Here is a 20,422-nt window from a genome sequence, read left to right on the forward strand (position 1 = left end):
AGCAATCGCTCGTGCCCTGGCTGCTGCTGTGCTGGGGGAGGAGGCTCAAGCAGGAAATGACCCCCAAACGGCTGACCAGAATTGACCAAAAGAGCTGTGGCATGCTGTATGACATCATGGCCAACAATAGCACTGTGGGTAGAGCCGTGATCAGCATCTGTCTTGGTAGTAACCAAGCCACGTCACCTCACATCTCCTTCGCCCTCTGACAAGCAACAGCCCAAGAGCAGGGCCAGGAAGAGGGTGCTTTTTTGGTAACCCCATTAAAACAGGTGAAACTCAACTCTCAGGACTCTTCCCAGACATGAAGGGCGGCTGACATCAACATCGGACTGCGTGAGTAGGCGTGTAGCCAGGAGATCGTTAGGAGTGATGACCCCCACTCGGCTCAGCACCAGCCCGACAGTCTCTAGAACATTAGTTCAAGTTTTGGGCTGCAATATAAGAAGGACTTGACCAAACGGAATGGGTTCAGCGGAGGGTGGCCAGGAGAGTGAGAGGGTTGGAGCCCTTGCTTGGGGATGAGAGGCAGAGGGTGTGGGGTTTGCTGAGCGTGGAGAAGAGAATGCTTTGGTGAGAGACCTAAGATCGTCTCTGAAGCAGCTAACGGTCATTAAAGTGTGTCAGGAAACTCTTCCCGTCCAGGTAGGCAGAGAAGTTCAGAAAGCAGGGGGGTCACCCTACGTGTGCCAAACAATACTCAAAGCAAGCCTGTGTTAACAATCCACTGCATTACCATCCCCCAACAAGCCTCTCCCAGAACCAGCCCCGAGCAACATATCTGCCCTTGGTGCATCTTGGGAGAGCATCTGCAGGGGGAAGAATGACACAGAGACAAAGGCGGGGATGCAGCAGAACTTTAATGAGGCAGGAGAGGGAATTGAGGTCGTTCTTGAGTGCTGGTCCTGGTGCAGGGAGCACCAGGGGCAGATGACAGCCAGCACACCCACAGCTGCAGCAGAGATCCTGCCAGGAGTCCATCTGCCTGCCCCACGGAGGAGGAGCAGAGCCAGCAGGAATTCCCTAGGCTGGCTTTGTGGGGCTCAGAGCCACGGGGAGCACGGGAGATCAAGGACCCGGGGGGGGAAAGGAGAGAGTGGAAGAGGGGAAGGGTAGGCATGCACTGTGCTTTCTGAGAGCCCACGCTGACCCCTGTACTTCTGCAAGGGGTGTTGGCATGGCTCAGCCCCCTCTGAAAGCAAGAAGCGGGTGCTCCGTCGCCAGTCTAGTCCCAACTTGTGGGTCCCTGGGGACCTTCCCCAGGGCCATCGCCAGCAGCTTTAGCAGGGGAGGAGCAGCTCCTGCCGCAGTAGCCCGCTGCCAAAGCCGGAGAGGCCAAAGCCCCCGGAGGAGATGGGCACTCCCTGAGAGCTGAGGATGCTGCCAACGGCAGCGGAAGGTGGAGGATCCCACGGCGGTGCTCTGTGGGAAGGAGCTGAGGATGGGGCCGGGCAGGGTCACCACCACGGGGGAGGGCTGGATGACGACGGTGGAGTCCTGGCACTGCCTGACCACAGGGCTCATTGCAGCTGTTGGCCAGCGGGGGTCGGGGCCGCAAGGGCTGGCAGGGCAGGCAACGGGTTGTAGCAGGACATGTCTCGGGGCGGGAGGTGCACCTGTGAGAGTGGGCAGGGGGGAAGCAGAGCATGGAGGGAGTGGGTGGGTGAGGTGCAGCCTGTCACCCCAGGACGAGGGAGAAGAGCCACGAGCTGGAGCCAAGAGGTGGAGGCACCGTAGGCAGACCTAGTGGTTCTCCTTCCCCTCTGCCCAAAAGAGCCCCTGAAAAAGAGCACCCAGACCCCAGGGAGGTCCCTTCCTGGCCCATAGCTCAGCAGACACCTCAGCTCAAGCCCAGCTTCTGCCCACGCCACACCTTCCGTCCCCTCCATCTCCCATGACAAGCAGTTCCAAGACCCAGCAAAAGGAGGAAAAGACAATTTTGTGCTGAGAAATCCTAGAGGAGGATGAGGCAAAAGGAGGACGAGCAGGCAGAGGAGAAAGGGCTTCAGAGTTACCTTGTTCTCAAGGAGATGGAGGCGAGAGGAGTGGTTGAGAGAGTGAGGAGAAGGGCCCGCTTTTATAGTGCTCCTGCACTTGCCCCAGGCCCTCAGTCACTGCACGCGGGCAGTAATTTTCCAACAGACTCACCTCCAGAGCAAACTATCCTCCCTACTGGCACAGGTTGTGCTTTGGTTTCCCTCAACGCTGCCGCTTCATTTCCTCGTTTCCATCGTGCTTGATTTGCCATGCAGTCTCCTTTCATGTGCTGGGATGAAAGGCCCCAAGGATATCCCGAATAAGGTCATGTCGGCACAGGCAGCAGATACCTCCAGATACCCAGCGCTTGGGTTAGGAAAGCTGAAGCCCACCTGGTGTGGGCTTTCCACACCTCCTTCCCCCTCCCTTTCCACACCTCCTTTCCAACACCTCCTTTCCCCTCCTGGGTCCTTGCTCTCCTGCACTCCCCTGGGCTTGTGAGCACCACAAAGACCCTTTCCAACCTCAAGGCTCCTGCGATTCTGTCATGGGCAAAAGACAGGTGACGCACGGCTGCTGCGAAGAAGGAAGAAGTGGTTGGGAGAACATGGGAATCAAGGGCAGCCTTGGCTACCACAGCACAGGAACACTAGGTTTGAAGAGCTGTGGTCAGGGAGGAAAGTGAGCAGCAGGGTACAGCCCCTGGACTTCAGGCAGGCCAACTGTGGCCTAGTCAGGCAGCGGGTAGGCACCTCATGGTCCAAGAGCAAGAAGGGTCCAGCCAATACTGAGGCAAACAATCAGAAATCTCAGCAGCCTGGCTTTGGCTGAGCGGCGTAGCCACGGCGGAGCACCAACGTCAAAAAGGCAGCATCCTGGAGTTGGAAGGAGGAATGAGCTGCAGAGAAGGAATGTGGGAATAATCCCTGGGCATGTTGGGGATGCTGTTAGGAAAAGCCAAAGCTCAGCCTGCCTTGAGTCTTGCAAGGGGCCTCAAGAGCAACAGGCAACAAGCATCAAGAGCAACATCCAACCCCTACAGGGGTAGCCAAAGAGTGATGGGAGAAAAATGTGGGCCCTCTGCTGACTGGGGCGTCTGATTTCCTGACAGTGGACAGAGAGCAGGCTGCCTGTGGGGAGTCAGGGCCTTCTCTCTCTCCAGCGGTCACCTGTAAGTTCTCCCAGGCTGCTCTGCCCTTTGAAAGAGTTGAAGGAAGGAGGGGTATCCCTCCCAGCCTGAGTAAACTTGAGCTGTACAAGCCAGCTGATGTGCTACAGGGCAGGGCTGCTGTAAAGGAAGACCTAGACCAGCGGGGAGCACTGGGCCAAAGGAACCTCACGGTGTTAAGAAGGACACGTGGCAAGTGCTGCATCTGGAAAGGAAGAACCTCTTACATCAGTATGGCCTGGGGAATGGACCAGGCTACGCTCTTAGAGACCTGAAACCTCCCTCTGGGTAGACCTGAGCCGTGGGGCAGGGTCACCCTTGGAGAGACGCTTGAAGGGTGGAAGGCAATGGACATACAGGCCTCGTCTTCCTGGACCAAGACAGCCGGCTGTGGGAGGGGGGCACTCCTGAATGCTCCGTGGAGGAAAAGAAAAGGTCACAGAAAATATCTCCTCCCACAGGTTGGGACTCTTGCTTGGTTCTCAAGCGTTACATCTTTTTCCTGGCAGTAGTGCCCTCACCATGCCCTCCTTTCCCATGCCCCAAAGGCCTCCTCAGTTTGGAGTATAACCCAGCTCGCTGTTGGGGAAGCAAGCTAAACTTCCCCCTCACCTCCCCAGCGAGCGGTGTCTGTCAGGACCCTGCAGTGCCACGTGCCCTGGGGATGCTGAAGGGGATGAGGGGACGTGCTCAGCAGGGCCCTGGGTACAGAAGCAGCTCTGAGACTGCACTGAGGAGGTGATGCACTTCCCCTGCCCCTGCAGACATGGAGGCAGCTGGGATGTGTCTCAGGAGGGCAAGGGAATGCCTTCAGAAGCCAAGCTTCCCCGGGATAGACTCCTCCCCTAACCCATGGTGAGTCACACTCTAATGTTGGATTGGCCGTGTGCCAGCCTTTATGTGTGAGGCCAAGCCAGGAGTGCGTGCTGTCTGCAGGCTTGTATCCCACGCAGGGCTGAATTCCCCTGAGGCCAGGGCCGCTCCATCCCCTGCCCCAGGAAAAATCGTCTTTGAGCACTGGCTGCACCCGAGTACACAGCTCCAGGGCAGGCCATTGTGTGTCCCGCTGGTCAGGGTCCTAAGCATGCAGCCAAACTGCATGGTGGTGTGAGGAGAGTGGGAGGAACAAGGTTCTGTCCAGAGCCACAACACACCCGCCTTGTAGGGAGGAGGAGGAGGGGCCCAACTTATTGTGGGGCTTTGGGAGGGCAACGTTCTCATTCCACAAGCCCGCAGATGTCATTGTTAGGGAGACCCCCAGAGACTGCCACAAGAGGGGATGACTTTACCATAGACACTGGCCAAAGTTTGCAGGAATGGGAAGCTTTCCTTGGGAGAAAGACATTTGTAACCACAGCACAGCCCCACCTGCCCACAGAGGCAATGGTCAGTGATTGCTGGAGCGAGCATGGGGGCAGTCAAGGAGGAGGAAGGATGCGGCGTGTCCCCATTCGCAGACGCCTTTGGGCACCAGGGAGAAGACAGCATTGGTGGGAAGATATGCCCATCTTCCTGCACAGGCTGTTGAAAACACATCTCACCAGATTTCCCCAGACCCATGTCCTCCCTCTCCACAGACCTCCCCAGCTCTTAGGGGACACACCTTTTGCCTGTAGTTGACATGATTCTGTGCAAGAAATCCTTGGGCCCTCTCATCCCCTTCCTTCAAAAGAGCCTCCGTGGCCTAATGGTCATGTCAGAAATGAGGAAATAAAATGGCAGGCTTGACGTAAACCAAAACACAGCCTGTGCCATCAGGTAGGATATTTTTCTCTGGAGGTGAGTCTGTTGGAAAAATTACTGCCCCGCGTGCAGTGACTGAGGGCCTGGGGCAGTGCAGGAGCAGTATAAAAGCAGGCCCTCTCCCGTCACTCTCTCACACCACTCCTCTCGCCTCGATTTCCCTTGGGAACAAGGTGAGCTGAAGCCCTTTCCTGTCTTTCTCAGCTGCCTCCTCCTTTTCCTACTGTGGGATTTCTCAGCCCACCACTTGGCTCTTTTTCCCCTGCTGTGTCTTCAGTCCCCATGCCACGGGTAGAGGGATGGTGTGGCTTCGAGAGAGAGGCTGGGCTGAGGTGTCTGCTGAGCTGGTGCTATGTGGGTTTTAGTCGTTCTTCTTGGAGCTCTTTTGGGCTGAGGGAAATGGTATTCCTCATCGTCCCTGGGGTGACAGGCTGTTTTCCTCACCCACACACCTCCCCCCCCATGCTCTGCTTCCCCCTGCCCACTCTCACAGGTGCACCTCCAGCCCCGAGACATGTCCTGCTACAACCCGTGCCTGCCCTGCCAGCCCTGCGGCCCGACCCCGCTGGCCAACAGCTGCAATGAGCCCTGTGTCAGGCAGTGCCAGGACTCCACCGTCGTCATCCAGCCCCTCCCCCCGTGGTGGTGACCCCTGCCCGGCCCCCATCCTCAGCTCCTTCCCACAGAGCACCGCCGTGGGATCCTCCACCTCCGCTGCTCGTTGGCAGCATCCTCAGCTCTCAGGGAAGTGCCCATCTCCTCCGGGGGCTTTGGCCTCTCTCCGGCTTTGGCAGCGGCTACTGCGGCAGGAGCTGCCTCCCCTGCTAAAGCTGCTGGGCGATGGCCCTGGGGAAGGCCCCCCAGGGACCCCACAAGATGGCACTGGAGTGCGGATGGAGGGTCGGCTGGTTGCTTTCAGAGGGGGCTGAGCCACACTGGCAGCCCGTCAGGGCAGACGGACACCTGGCAGGGTCTCGGCCACAGTCCATGGGGCGAAGACTCCTATCTGAGCCTGGTGATCCCTGCGCTGGGACCTCAGCACTCAGAACGACCACAGTTTCCCTCTTCTGCCTCAGTAAAGTTCTGCTAGCATCCCAGTCCATGCCTCTGTGTCATCCTTTCCTCTGTAGAAATCTCTCCCATGATGCCCAGGGAGAGAGATGTTGCTCCCTGGTCATTCTGGCAGGGTGGTCTTTGGGATGGTTGTGCACATGGTTGTTATCACAATTGTGTTGCGTCTGACGGGGATGGAATTAACTTTCCCCATAAGAGCCTTCATAGTGCCTGTGCTTTGTAGGTGTAGCTAGAAGGGTCCTGGTAACACAGAAATGTTTTGCCTTCTGCTGCTGAGCAGTGCTTTTCTTTGCTTATGCACGTGAGGACTTGCGTTTATTCATTACACTGCCTTTATGCCAAGCCACAAAGTTTTTCTCCTTATTTTCTGCCCCCTGTCTCGCTGAGGACACGGAAGGATAGAGTGTCTTGGTGGGCAGCTGGCAGCCAGACGAGGCCAACTCCCCGCAGCCTTTCTGGCGTTCAGCACGGGTCTCAAGACATTGGCAGTTTTGATCTGAGCGTGCTCTAGCTGTAGTAGTTCCTAATTAGCAGGCGTTTGCGCAGGTGAGGGAGGAGGTGTTCGCTTGGTGCAACCGCTTATCTCTTTCCTTGCCTGAGCTTGGGCACATGTTCCCTAGAACCAAAGGCTATGCGCTTTGCCCCTGGCATGGATGCCCCTTCCTGTGCTGGGCAGAGCTGCCTTGTGGAGGGGGTGCGGGAACACACCTCCCTCTTCCCATGCGGGACTGATGTGGGTTGTATGGTTACACAGGCTCCCGAGGTCCTCCCTCTCCTTTACGCGAGGTGTTTAAAAACTACTAACCAACCACTGTTGCCTTAACGTGGGGTTTGTGGAATGTGGTGTCATGCTGGCGTACGAGGAGACAATTTCTGGGTGCGGTGACAGTGTGAAACATGCCCTGAGGTGGCCCGGTCCGTGGGCGGCAGCTGCCTGAAAACCAGCTGCTTTTAGCACTGTGTTGGAGCTTGACCTGTGCCTATCGAGCCACAATTTCAGTGCTATCAGAGGACAGTGTTTAAGAGAGCGGACCCAAACCTCTCTGAGAATGTCACGGTTCAGCCGGGGCATTCCAAACTACATCTAAGAACGTGGTAGTTGAGGCAGAGACCCAAAGCACATCTGAGACAGCCATGGTTGAGATCGGGACCCAAACACCACCTCGAGTAATTGCTCCAGTAGTGGAAAAGAAATAGTGGGCAGGGAGGTGAACCGGACTATATCGTCCAGTAGTAAGGGAATGAGGGGGACGAAGAGTCTGATGGGTAAGCTGGTCCTTCAGCAAAGAAGTGGGAGGGAGAAGTGAGAGAAATCACTCAAGAGACAGGAAGTACCCGGTCCCCTGACCTCAAGGGAACTTTGGGAGATGTGGAAAGGATTACAGGCAGGCAGCCGGGAAAGCGGATCACTGCCTGGCAACTCCGATGCTGGAAGAGCAGGGCCAACAGTCAGGAACTGGAAGGTAAGGAAGCCCAACAGGCTGAGCGCCCTCGCTAGGGAGTGGGGGGGTTGACAGCGGCATTGGAAAAGAGGCGGTGAATTGCAGTGCCCCGGGGGGCGTCTCCTGTCAAGTACGAGGACAGGATTTCCGCTGAGGGAAGATCTTGTGATTTGGCGAGGAAAGGTGGACTACCACTTTGGATGGCATCCAATACCCGAGAGAATTAGCGGTGCTGGTCATCGTCTACGGTGACCTGGGTGACAAGGAGGTCTCCAAAGGTCTGGAGAATGCCCCGTGTATACGGGCCATGTGAAAAAGGTGGTCCGCAATGCACCAGTGGCATATTCTAACAGCTTGGCAACACTGCACTGCCCAGATTTGGATACACCAACTGTGGAGAGAGCAGCTTGCTGCCTCTGAAATGTTGAAGAAAATCTCTCTCCCTCCTTGTCCCCACAGGCCAGCACCTCAGCTGTGAGGGGTGCCCCCACAGAGCCAGTCTGCTCCTGCTGTGGTCAGGGGGGAAAGGGAAGACCCCGGACCGTGTCACGTGGCCCTCTCCGGATCTTCCTGCATGACCAGGGGAAGTGGGATGCTGAGCCCACCTTTGAGCCGGAAACCTGCGTGCGCACACAGCGGGGAAGGCCGCTGCTAATAAGGGGCCGTGCAAGAAGGCTGTCAGTTGAGCTGCAGCTCAGTTACCCCATTATCTGGGGGCAAGAAAGCAGAAGAAAGGGTTAGGGAAGGGCAAAAAAGAAAAATGCTGATTCTTCTTAGAGGTGGATTGGCCATGAAACAAAGCAAGGGGCAACGGACCTGCCCAGGAGAGGTGTTTGTTGGGAGTACGATGGCAGGGTGGCTGTCACCACATCTTTATGGATGTGATTAATAAGGTAACACCTGTATCCCCGTCACCTGGCAGCCAGACAAGGTCAACCCGCCACAAGAACGGTTGCTAACTGCCGCAGCGTGGTCCTTCCGTCTACGGACACCGCAGCACCAAGGGTGAGGAGAGCGTTGCGCTGGAGGTGCGTAGGGCAGATGGGGAGCCTTTGCTCTTTGCAAAAGGCGGGCAGGGTGGGACCCAGGGCGGTGGGCCCCTTCGGGCCACCGTCACTTTCATGGAGAGGAAGTCATCCATGAGTCCTCCAGAGCCCCAGGCAATCAGGCCCTGCTTTGCTGGACCTCTGCGCAGCCGTGCCTTCCGGGCCTCAGTGCACTTGCTGAGGAAGGGACGCGTGGCCACTGCTGATGTCGCTTGAGGAGCCTGGGCTGCGCGAAGCCCTGGGAGGGCAGCAGCCCCACAAGCTGCTGGGAAGTGGCCAGGTGGGGAGGAGAGGAGTCAGGTGGGAAGGGGTAGCAATCGCTCGTGCCCTGGCTGCTGCTGTGCTGGGGGAGGAGGCTCAAGCAGGAAATGACCCCCAAACGGCTGACCAGAATTGACAAAAGAGCTGTGGCATGCTGTATGACATCATGGCCAACAATAGCACTGTGGGTAGAGCCGTGATCAGCATCTGTCTTGGTAGTAACCAGCCACGTCACCTCACATCTCCTTCGCCCTCTGACAAGCAACAGCCCAAGAGCAGGGCCAGGAAGAGGTGCTTTTTTGGTAACCCCATTAAAACAGGTGAAACTCAACTCTCAGGACTCTTCCCAGACATGAAGGGCGGCTGACATCAACATCCTGGACTGCGTGAGTAGGCGTGTAGCCAGGAGATCGTTAGGAGTGATGACCCCACTCGGCTCAGCACCAGCCCGACAGTCTCTAGAACATTAGTTCAAGTTTTGGGCTGCAATATAAGAAGGACTTGACCAAACGGAATGGGTTCAGCGGAGGGTGGCCAGGAGAGTGAGAGGGTTGGAGCCCTTGCTTGGGGATGAGAGGCAGAGGGTGTGGGGTTTGCTGAGCGTGGAGAAGAGAATGCTTTGGTGAGAGACCTAAGATCGTCTCTGAAGCAGCTACGGTCATTAAAGTGTGTCAGGAAACTCTTCCCGTCCCAGGTAGGCAGAGAAGTTCAGAAAGCAGGGGGTCACCCTACGTGTGCCAAACAATACTCAAAGCAAGCCTGTGTTAACAATCACTGCATTACCATCCCCAACAAGCCTCTCCCAGAACCAGCCCCGAGCAACATATCTGCCCTTGGGCATCTTGGGAGAGCATCTGCAGGGGGAAGAATGACACAGAGACAAAGGCGGGGATGCAGCAGAACTTTAATGAGGCAGGAGAGGGAATTGAGGTCGTTCTGAGTGCTGGTCCTGGTGCAGGGAGCACCAGGGGCAGATGACAGCCAGCACCCCACAGCTGCAGCAGAGATCCTGCCAGGAGTCCATCTGCCTGCCCCACGGAGGGAGCAGAGCCAGCAGGAATTCCCTAGGCAGGCTTTGTGGGGCTCAGAGCCACGGGGAGCACGGGAGATCAAGGACCCGGGAGGGAAAGGAGAGAGCGGAAGAGGGGAAGGGTAGGCATGCACTGTGCTTTCCGAGAGCCCATGCTGACCCTGTACTTCTGCAAGGGGTGTTGGCATGGCTCAGCCCCTCTGAAAGCCAGAAGCGGGTGCTCTGTCGCCAGTCTAGTCCCAACTTGTGGGTCCCTGGGGACCTTCCCCAGGGCCATCGCCAGCAGCTTTAGCAGGGGAGGCACGTTCTCCCACAGTAGCGGTTGCCCAAGCGGGAGAAGCCAAAGCCCCCGGAGGAGATGGGCACTCCCTGAGAGCTGAGGATGCTGCCAACGGCAGCGGAGGTGGAGGATCCCACGGCGGTGCTCTGTGGGAAGGAGCTGAGGATGGGGCCGGGCAGGGTCACCACCACGGGGGAGGGCTGGATGACGACGGTGGAGTCCTGGCACTGCCTGACACAGGGCTCATTGCAGCTGTTGGCCAGCGGGGTCGGGCCGCAGGGCTGGCAGGGCAGGCACGGGTTGTAGCAGGACATGTCTCGGGGCGGGAGGTGCACCTGTGAGAGTGGGCAGGGGGAAGCAGAGCATGGGGGGGGAGGGGTGGGTGAGGTGCAGCCTGTCACCCCAGGACGAGGGAAAGAGCCACGAGCTGGAGCCAAGAGGTGGAGGCACCGTAGGCAGACCTAGTGGTTCTCCTTCCCCTCTGCCCAAAAGAGCCCTGAAAAGAGCACCCAGACCCAGGGAGGTCCCTTCCTGGCCCATAGCTCAGCAGACACCTCAGCCAAGCCCAGCTTCTGCCCACGCCACACCTTCCGTCCCCTCCATCTCCCATGACAAGCAGTTCCAAGACCCAACAAAAGGAGGAAAAGACAATTTTGTGCTGAGAAATCCTAGAGGAGGATGAGGCAAAGGAGGACGAGCAGGCAGAGGAGAAAGGGCTTCAGAGTTACCTTGTTCTCAAGGAGATGGAAGCGAGAGGAGTGGTTGAGAGAGTGAGGAGAAGGGCCCGCTTTTATAGTGCTCCTGCACTGCCCCAGGCCCTCAGTCACTGCACGCGGGCAGTAATTTTCCAACAGACTCACCTCCAGAGCAAACTATCCTCCCTACTGGCACAGGTTGTGCTTTGGTTTCCCTCAACGCTGCCGCTTCATTTCCTCGTTTCCATCATGCTTGATTTGCCATGCAGTCTCCTTTCATGTGCTGGGATGAAAGGCCCAAGGATATCCCGAATAAGGTCATGTCGGCACAGGCAGCAGATACCTCCAGATACCCAGCCCTTGGGTTAGGAAAGCTGAAGCCCACCTGGTGTGGGCTTTCCACACCTCCTTCCCCTCCTTTCCACACCTCCTTTCCACATCTCCTTTCCCTCCTGGGTCCTTGCTCTCCTGCACTCCCCTGGGCTGTGAGCACCACAAAGACCTTTCCAACCTCAAGGCTCCTGCGATTCTGTCATGGGCAAAAGACAGGTGACGCACGGCTGCTGCGAAGAAGGAAGAAGTGGTTGGGAACATGGGAATCAAGGGCAGCCTTGGCTACCACAGCACAGGAACACTAGGTTTGAAGAGCTGTGGTCAGGGAGGAAAGTGAGCAGCAGGGTACAGCCCCTGGACTTCAGGCAGGCCAACTGTGGCCTAGTCAGGCAGCGGGTAGGCACCTCATGGTCCAAGAGCAAGAAGGGTCCAGCCAATACTGAGGCAAACAATCAGAAATCTCAGCAGCCTGGCTTTGGCTGAGCGGCGTAGCCACGGCGGAGCACCAACGTCAAAAGGCAGCATCCTGGAGTTGGAAGGAGGAATGAGCTGCAGAGAAGGAATGTGGGAATAATCCCTGGGCATGTTGGGATGCTGTTAGGAAAGCCAAAGCTCAGCCTGCCTTGAGTCTTGCAAGGGGCCTCAAGAGCAACAGGCAACAAGCATCAAGAGCAACATCCAACCCCTACAGGGGTAGCCAAAGAGTGATGGGAGAAAAATGTGGGCCCTCTGCTGACTGGGGCGTCTGATTTCCTGACAGTGGACAGAGAGCAGGCTGCCTGTGGGGAGTCAGGGCCTTCTCTCTCCCAGCGGTCACCTGTAAGTTCTCCCAGGCTGCTCTGCCCTTTGAAAGAGTTGAAGGAAGGAGGGGTATCCCTCCCAGCCTGAGTAAACTTGAGCTGTACAAGCCAGCTGATGTGCTACAGGGCAGGGCTGCTGTAAAGGAAGACCTAGACCAGCGGGAGCACTGGGCCAAAGGAACCTCACGGTGTTAAGAAGGACACGTGGCAAGTGCTGCATCTGGAAAGGAAGAACCTCTTACATCAGTATGGCCTGGGGAATGGACCAGGCTACGCTCTTAGAGACCTGAAACCTCCTCTGGGTAGACCTGAGCCGTGGGGCAGGGTCACCCTTGGAGAGACGCTTGAAGGGTGGAAGGCAATGGACATACAGGCCTCGTCTTCCTGGACCAAGACAGCCGGCTGTGGGAGGGGGCACTCCTGAACGCTCCGTGGAGGAAAAGAAAAGGTCACAGAAAATATCTCCCCACAGGTTGGGACTCTTGCTTGGTTCTCAAGCGTTACATCTTTTCCTGGCAGTAGTGCCTCACCATGCCTCCTTTCCCATGCCCCAAAGGCCTCCTCAGTTTGGAGTACAACCCAGCGCTGTTGGGGAAGCAAGCAAACTTCCCCCACCTCCCCAGCGAGCGGTGTCTGTCAGGACCCTGCAGTGCCACGTGCCTGGGGATGCTGAGGGGATGAGGGGACGTGCTCAGCAGGGCCCTGGGTACAGAAGCAGCTCTGAGACTGCACTGAGGAGGTGATGCACTTCCCTGCCCTGCAGACATGGAGGCAGCTGGGATGTGTCTCAGGAGGGCAAGGGAATGCCTTCAGAAGCCAAGCTTCCCGGGATAGACTCTCCCTACCCATGGTGAGTCACACTCTAATGTTGGATTGGCCGTGTGCCAGCCTTTATGTGTGAGGCCAAGCCAGGAGTGCGTGCTGTCTGCAGGCTTGTATCCCACGCAGGGCTGAATTCCCCTGAGGCCAGGGCCGCTCCATCCCTGCCCCAGGAAAATCGTCTTTGAGCACTGGCTGCACCCGAGTACACAGCTCCAGGGCAGGCCATTGTGTGTCCCGCTGGTCAGGGTCCTAAGCATGCAGCCAAACTGCATGGTGGTGTGAGGAGAGTGGGAGGAACAAGGTTCTGTCCAGAGCCACAACACACCCGCCTTGTAGGGAGGAGGGAGGGGCCCAACTTATTGTGGGGCTTTGGGAGGGCAACGTTCTCATTCCACAAGCCCGCAGATGTCATTGTTAGGAGACCCCCAGAGACTGCCACAAGAGGGGATGACTTTACCATAGACACTGGCCAAAGTTTGCAGGAATGGGAAGCTTTCCTTGGGAGAAGACATTTGTAACCACAGCACAGCCCACCTGCCCACAGAGGCAATGGTCAGTGATTGCTGGAGCGAGCATGGGGGCAGTCAAGGAGGAGGAAGGATGCGGCGTGTCCCCATTCGCAGACGCCTTTGGGCACCAGGGAGAAGACAGCATTGGTGGGAAGATATGCCCATCTTCCTGCACAGGCTGTTGAAAACATCTCACCAGATTTCCCCAGACCCATGTCCTCCCTCTCCACAGACCTCCCCAGCTCTTGGGGACACACCTTTTGCCTGTGTTGACATGATTCTGTGCAAGAAATCCTTGGGCCTCTCATCCCCTTCCTTCAAAAGAGCCTCCGTGGCCTAATGGTCATGTCAGAAATGAGGAAATAAAATGGCAGGCTTGACGTAAACCAAAACACAGCCTGTGCCATCAGGTAGGATATTTTTCTCTGGAGGTGAGTCTGTTGGAAAATTACTGCCCGCGTGCAGTGACTGAGGGCCTGGGGCAGTGCAGGAGCAGTATAAAAGCAGGCCCTTCCCGTCACTCTCTCACCCACTCCTCTCGCCTCGATTTCCTTGGGAACAAGGTGAGCTGAAGCCCTTTCCTGTCTTTCTCAGCTGCCTCCTCCTTTTCCTACTGTGGGATTTCTCAGCCCACACTTGGCTCTTTTTCCCCTGCTGTGTCTTCAGTCCCCATGCCACGGTAGAGGGATGGTGTGGCTTCGAGAGAGGCTGGGCTGAGGTGTCTGCTGAGCTGGTGCTATGTGGGTTTAGTCGTTCTTCTTGGAGCTCTTTTGGGCTGAGGGAAATGGTATTCCTCATCGTCCTGGGGTGACAGGCTGTTTCCTCACCCACACCTCCCCCCCCATGCTCTGCTTCCCCCTGCCCACTCTCACAGGTGCACCTCCAGCCCCGAGACATGTCCTGCTACAACCCGTGCCTGCCCTGCCAGCCCTGCGGCCCGACCCCGCTGGCCAACAGCTGCAATGAGCCCTGTGTCAGGCAGTGCCAGGACTCCACCGTCGTCATCCAGCCCTCCCCCGTGGTGGTGACCCTGCCCGGCCCCATCCTCAGCTCCTTCCCACAGAGCACCGCCGTGGGATCCTCCACCTCCGCTGCCGTTGGCAGCATCCTCAGCTCTCAGGGAGTGCCCATCTCCTCCGGGGGCTTTGGCCTCTCCGGCTTTGGCAGCGGCTACTGCGGCAGGAGCTGCCTCCCCTGCTAAAGCTGCTGGCGATGGCCCTGGGGAAGGCCCCCAGGGACCCACAAGATGGCACTGGAGTGCGGATGGAGGGTCGGCTGGTTGCTTTCAGAGGGGCTGAGCCACACTGGCAGCCCGTCAGGCAGACGGACACCTGGCAGGGTCTCGGCCACAGCCATGGGGCGAAGACTCCTATCTGAGCCTGGTGATCCCTGCGCTGGGACCAGCACTCAGAACGACCACAGTTCCCTCTTCTGCCTCAGTAAAGTTCTGCTGCATCCCAGTCCATGCCTCTGTGTCATCCTTTCCTCTGTAGAATCTCTCCCATGATGCCCAGGGAGAGAGATGTTGCTCCCTGGTCATTCTGGCAGGGTGGTCTTTGGGATGGTTGTGCAATGGTTGTTATCACAATTGTGTTGCGTCTGACGGGGATGGAATTAACTTTCCCCATAAGAGCCTTCATAGTGCTGTGCTTTGTAGGTGTAGCTAGAAGGGTCCTGGTAACACAGAAATGTTTTGCCTTCTGCTGAGCAGTGCTTTTCTTTGCTTATGCACGTGGGACTTGCGTTTATTCATTACACTGCCTTTATGCCAAGCCACAAAGTTTTCTCCTTATTTTCTGCCCCCTGTCTCGCTGAGGACACGGAAGGATAGAGTGTCTTGGTGGGCAGCTGGCAGCCAGACGAGGCCAACTCCCCGCAGCCTTTCTGGCGTTCAGCACGGGTCTCAAGACATTGGCAGTTTTGATCTGAGCGTGCTCTAGCTGTAGTAGTTCCTAATTAGCAGGCGTTTGCGCAGGTGAGGGAGGGTGTTCGCTTGGTGCACCGCTTATCTCTTTCCTTGCCTGAGCTTGGGCACATGTTCCTAGAACCAAAGGCTATGCGCTTTGCCCTGGCATGGATGCCCTTCCTGTGCTGGGCAGAGCTGCCTTGTGGAGGGGGTGCGGGAACACACCTCCCTCTTCCCATGCGGGACTGATGTGGGTTGTATGGTTACACAGGCTCCCGAGGTCCTCCCTCTCCTTTACGCGAGGTGTTTAAAACTACTAACCAACACTGTTGCCTTAACGTGGGGTTTGTGGAATGTGGTGTCATGCTGGCGTACGAGGAGACAATTTCTGGGTGCGGTGACAGTGAAACATGCCCTGAGGTGGCCGGTCCGTGGGCGGCAGCTGCCTGAAAACCAGCTGCTTTTAGCACTGTGTTGGAGCTTGACCTGTGCCTATCGAGCCACAATTCAGTGCTATCAGAGGACAGTGTTTAAGAGAGGGACCCAAACCTCTCTGAGAATGTCACGGTTCAGCCGGGCATCCAAACTACATCTAAGAACGTGGTAGTTGAGGCAGAGACCCAAAGCACATCTGAGACAGCCATGGTTGAGATCGGGACCCAAACACCACCTCGAGTAATTGCTCCAGTAGTGGAAAAGAAATAGTGGGCAGGGAGGTGAACCGGACTATATCGTCCAGTAGTAAGGGAATGAGGGGGACGAAGAGTCTGATGGGTAAGCTGGTCCTTCAGCAAAGAAGTGGGAGGGAGAAGTGAGAGAAATCACTCAAGAGACAGGAAGTACCCGGTCCCTGACCTCAAGGGAACTTTGGGAGATGTGGAAAGATTACAGGCAGCAGCCGGGAAAGCGGATCACTGCCTGGCAACTCCGATGCTGGAAGAGCAGGGCCAACAGTCAGGAACTGGAAGGTAAGGAAGCCCAACAGGCTGAGCGCCTCGCTAGGGAGTGGGGGGTTGACAGCGGCATTGGAAAAGAGGCGGTGAATTGCAGTGCCCGGGGGCGTCTCCTGTCAAGTACGAGGACAGGATTTCCGCTGAGGGAAGATCTTGTGATTTGGCGAGGAAGGTGGACTACCACTTTGGATGGCATCCAATACCCGAGAGAATTAGCGGTGCTGGTCATCGTCTACGGTGACCTGGGTGACAAGGAGGTCTCCAAAGGTCTGGAGAATGCCCCGTGTATACGGGCCATGTGAAAAAGGTGGTCCGCAATGCACCAGTGGCATATTCTAACAGCTTGGCAACACTGCACTGCCCAGATTTGGATACACCAACTGTGGAGAGAGCAGCTTGCTGCCTCTGAAATGTTGAAGAAAATCTCTCTCCCTCCTTGTCCCCACAGGCCAGCACCTCAGCTGTGAGGGGTGCCCCACAGAGCCAGTCTGCTCCTGCTGTGGTCAGGGGGGAAAGGAAGACCCCGGACCGTGTCACGTGGCCCTCTCCGGATCTTCCTGCATGACCAGGGGAAGTGGGATGCTGAGCCCACCTTTGAGCCGGAAACCTGCGTGCGCACACAGCGGGGAAGGCCGCTGCTAATAAGGGGCCGTGCAAGAAGGCTGTCAGTTGAGCTGCAGCTCAGTTACCCCATTATCTGGGGGCAAGAAAGCAGAAGAAGGGTTAGGGAAGGGCAAAAAGAAAAATGCTGATTCTTCTTAGAGGTGGATTGGCCATGAAACAAAGCAAGGGCAACGGACCTGCCCAGGAGAGGTGTTTGTTGGGAGTACGATGGCAGGGTGGCTGTCACCACATCTTTATGGATGTGATTAATAAGGTAACACCTGTATCCCCGTCACCTGGCAGCCAGACAAGGTCAACCCGCCACAAGAACGGTTGCTAACTGCCGCAGCGTGGTCCTTCCGTCTACGGACACCGCAGCACCAAGGGTGAGGAGAGCGTTGCGCTGGAGGTGCGTAGGGCAGATGGGGAGCCTTTGCTCTTTGCAAAAGGCGGGCAGGGTGGGACCCAGGGCGGTGGGCCCCTTCGGGCCACCGTCACTTTCATGGAGAGGAAGTCATCCATGAGTCCTCCAGAGCCCCAGGCAATCAGGCCCTGCTTTGCTGGACCTCTGCGCAGCCGTGCCTTCCGGGCCTCAGTGCACTTGCTGAGGAAGGGACGCGTGGCCACTGCTGATGTCGCTTGAGGAGCCTGGGCTGCGCGAAGCCCTGGGAGGGCAGCAGCCCCACAAGCTGCTGGGAAGTGGCCAGGTGGGGAGGAGAGGAGTCAGGTGGGAAGGGGTAGCAATCGCTCGTGCCCTGGCTGCTGCTGTGCTGGGGGAGGAGGCTCAAGCAGGAAATGACCCCCAAACGGCTGACCAGAATTGACAAAAGAGCTGTGGCATGCTGTATGACATCATGGCCAACAATAGCACTGTGGGTAGAGCCGTGATCAGCATCTGTCTTGGTAGTAACCAGCCACGTCACCTCACATCTCCTTCGCCCTCTGACAAGCAACAGCCCAAGAGCAGGGCCAGGAAGAGGTGCTTTTTTGGTAACCCCATTAAAACAGGTGAAACTCAACTCTCAGGACTCTTCCCAGACATGAAGGGCGGCTGACATCAACATCCTGGACTGCGTGAGTAGGCGTGTAGCCAGGAGATCGTTAGGAGTGATGACCCCACTCGGCTCAGCACCAGCCCGACAGTCTCTAGAACATTAGTTCAAGTTTTGGGCTGCAATATAAGAAGGACTTGACCAAACGGAATGGGTTCAGCGGAGGGTGGCCAGGAGAGTGAGAGGGTTGGAGCCCTTGCTTGGGGATGAGAGGCAGAGGGTGTGGGGTTTGCTGAGCGTGGAGAAGAGAATGCTTTGGTGAGAGACCTAAGATCGTCTCTGAAGCAGCTACGGTCATTAAAGTGTGTCAGGAAACTCTTCCCGTCCCAGGTAGGCAGAGAAGTTCAGAAAGCAGGGGGTCACCCTACGTGTGCCAAACAATACTCAAAGCAAGCCTGTGTTAACAATCACTGCATTACCATCCCCAACAAGCCTCTCCCAGAACCAGCCCCGAGCAACATATCTGCCCTTGGGCATCTTGGGAGAGCATCTGCAGGGGGAAGAATGACACAGAGACAAAGGCGGGGATGCAGCAGAACTTTAATGAGGCAGGAGAGGGAATTGAGGTCGTTCTGAGTGCTGGTCCTGGTGCAGGGAGCACCAGGGGCAGATGACAGCCAGCACCCCACAGCTGCAGCAGAGATCCTGCCAGGAGTCCATCTGCCTGCCCCACGGAGGGAGCAGAGCCAGCAGGAATTCCCTAGGCAGGCTTTGTGGGGCTCAGAGCCACGGGGAGCACGGGAGATCAAGGACCCGGGAGGGAAAGGAGAGAGCGGAAGAGGGGAAGGGTAGGCATGCACTGTGCTTTCCGAGAGCCCATGCTGACCCTGTACTTCTGCAAGGGGTGTTGGCATGGCTCAGCCCCTCTGAAAGCCAGAAGCGGGTGCTCTGTCGCCAGTCTAGTCCCAACTTGTGGGTCCCTGGGGACCTTCCCCAGGGCCATCGCCAGCAGCTTTAGCAGGGGAGGCACGTTCTCCCACAGTAGCGGTTGCCCAAGCGGGAGAAGCCAAAGCCCCCGGAGGAGATGGGCACTCCCTGAGAGCTGAGGATGCTGCCAACGGCAGCGGAGGTGGAGGATCCCACGGCGGTGCTCTGTGGGAAGGAGCTGAGGATGGGGCCGGGCAGGGTCACCACCACGGGGGAGGGCTGGATGACGACGGTGGAGTCCTGGCACTGCCTGACACAGGGCTCATTGCAGCTGTTGGCCAGCGGGGTCGGGCCGCAGGGCTGGCAGGGCAGGCACGGGTTGTAGCAGGACATGTCTCGGGGCGGGAGGTGCACCTGTGAGAGTGGGCAGGGGGAAGCAGAGCATGGGGGGGGAGGGGTGGGTGAGGTGCAGCCTGTCACCCCAGGACGAGGGAAAGAGCCACGAGCTGGAGCCAAGAGGTGGAGGCACCGTAGGCAGACCTAGTGGTTCTCCTTCCCCTCTGCCCAAAAGAGCCCTGAAAAGAGCACCCAGACCCAGGGAGGTCCCTTCCTGGCCCATAGCTCAGCAGACACCTCAGCCAAGCCCAGCTTCTGCCCACGCCACACCTTCCGTCCCCTCCATCTCCCATGACAAGCAGTTCCAAGACCCAACAAAAGGAGGAAAAGACAATTTTGTGCTGAGAAATCCTAGAGGAGGATGAGGCAAAGGAGGACGAGCAGGCAGAGGAGAAAGGGCTTCAGAGTTACCTTGTTCTCAAGGAGATGGAAGCGAGAGGAGTGGTTGAGAGAGTGAGGAGAAGGGCCCGCTTTTATAGTGCTCCTGCACTGCCCCAGGCCCTCAGTCACTGCACGCGGGCAGTAATTTTCCAACAGACTCACCTCCAGAGCAAACTATCCTCCCTACTGGCACAGGTTGTGCTTTGGTTTCCCTCAACGCTGCCGCTTCATTTCCTCGTTTCCATCATGCTTGATTTGCCATGCAGTCTCCTTTCATGTGCTGGGATGAAAGGCCCAAGGATATCCCGAATAAGGTCATGTCGGCACAGGCAGCAGATACCTCCAGATACCCAGCCCTTGGGTTAGGAAAGCTGAAGCCCACCTGGTGTGGGCTTTCCACACCTCCTTCCCCTCCTTTCCACACCTCCTTTCCACATCTCCTTTCCCTCCTGGGTCCTTGCTCTCCTGCACTCCCCTGGGCTGTGAGCACCACAAAGACCTTTCCAACCTCAAGGCTCCTGCGATTCTGTCATGGGCAAAAGACAGGTGACGCACGGCTGCTGCGAAGAAGGAAGAAGTGGTTGGGAACATGGGAATCAAGGGCAGCCTTGGCTACCACAGCACAGGAACACTAGGTTTGAAGAGCTGTGGTCAGGGAGGAAAGTGAGCAGCAGGGTACAGCCCCTGGACTTCAGGCAGGCCAACTGTGGCCTAGTCAGGCAGCGGGTAGGCACCTCATGGTCCAAGAGCAAGAAGGGTCCAGCCAATACTGAGGCAAACAATCAGAAATCTCAGCAGCCTGGCTTTGGCTGAGCGGCGTAGCCACGGCGGAGCACCAACGTCAAAAGGCAGCATCCTGGAGTTGGAAGGAGGAATGAGCTGCAGAGAAGGAATGTGGGAATAATCCCTGGGCATGTTGGGATGCTGTTAGGAAAGCCAAAGCTCAGCCTGCCTTGAGTCTTGCAAGGGGCCTCAAGAGCAACAGGCAACAAGCATCAAGAGCAACATCCAACCCCTACAGGGGTAGCCAAAGAGTGATGGGAGAAAAATGTGGGCCCTCTGCTGACTGGGGCGTCTGATTTCC

At 57.2% G+C, this 20,422-nt stretch overlaps 3 protein-coding genes across 3 annotated transcripts; 1 reads left to right on the plus strand and 2 right to left on the minus strand.

Annotated features, from left to right (window-relative positions):
- Positions 1-10,029: 10,029 nt before the first annotated feature.
- Positions 10,030-10,335, minus strand: LOC142067795 (feather keratin 1-like). Its single transcript, XM_075116757.1, has one exon. It carries the CDS (start codon positions 10,333-10,335, stop codon positions 10,030-10,032), a length of 306 nt encoding a protein of 101 aa, XP_074972858.1.
- A 3,740-nt stretch (positions 10,336-14,075) lies between these two features.
- LOC142068069 (feather keratin 1-like) lies at positions 14,076-14,390 on the plus strand. Its single transcript, XM_075117299.1, has one exon. It carries the CDS (start codon positions 14,076-14,078, stop codon positions 14,379-14,381), a length of 306 nt encoding a protein of 101 aa, XP_074973400.1. The 3' UTR covers positions 14,382-14,390.
- A 4,258-nt stretch (positions 14,391-18,648) lies between these two features.
- On the minus strand, positions 18,649-18,954 carry LOC142067852 (feather keratin 1-like). Its single transcript, XM_075116839.1, has one exon. It carries the CDS (start codon positions 18,952-18,954, stop codon positions 18,649-18,651), a length of 306 nt encoding a protein of 101 aa, XP_074972940.1.
- Between the last annotated feature and the right edge of the window lie 1,468 nt (positions 18,955-20,422).

Source organism: Phalacrocorax aristotelis, chromosome 23 (assembly GCF_949628215.1).
Source record: "Phalacrocorax aristotelis chromosome 23, bGulAri2.1, whole genome shotgun sequence".
NCBI lineage: Eukaryota > Metazoa > Chordata > Aves > Suliformes > Phalacrocoracidae > Phalacrocorax > Phalacrocorax aristotelis.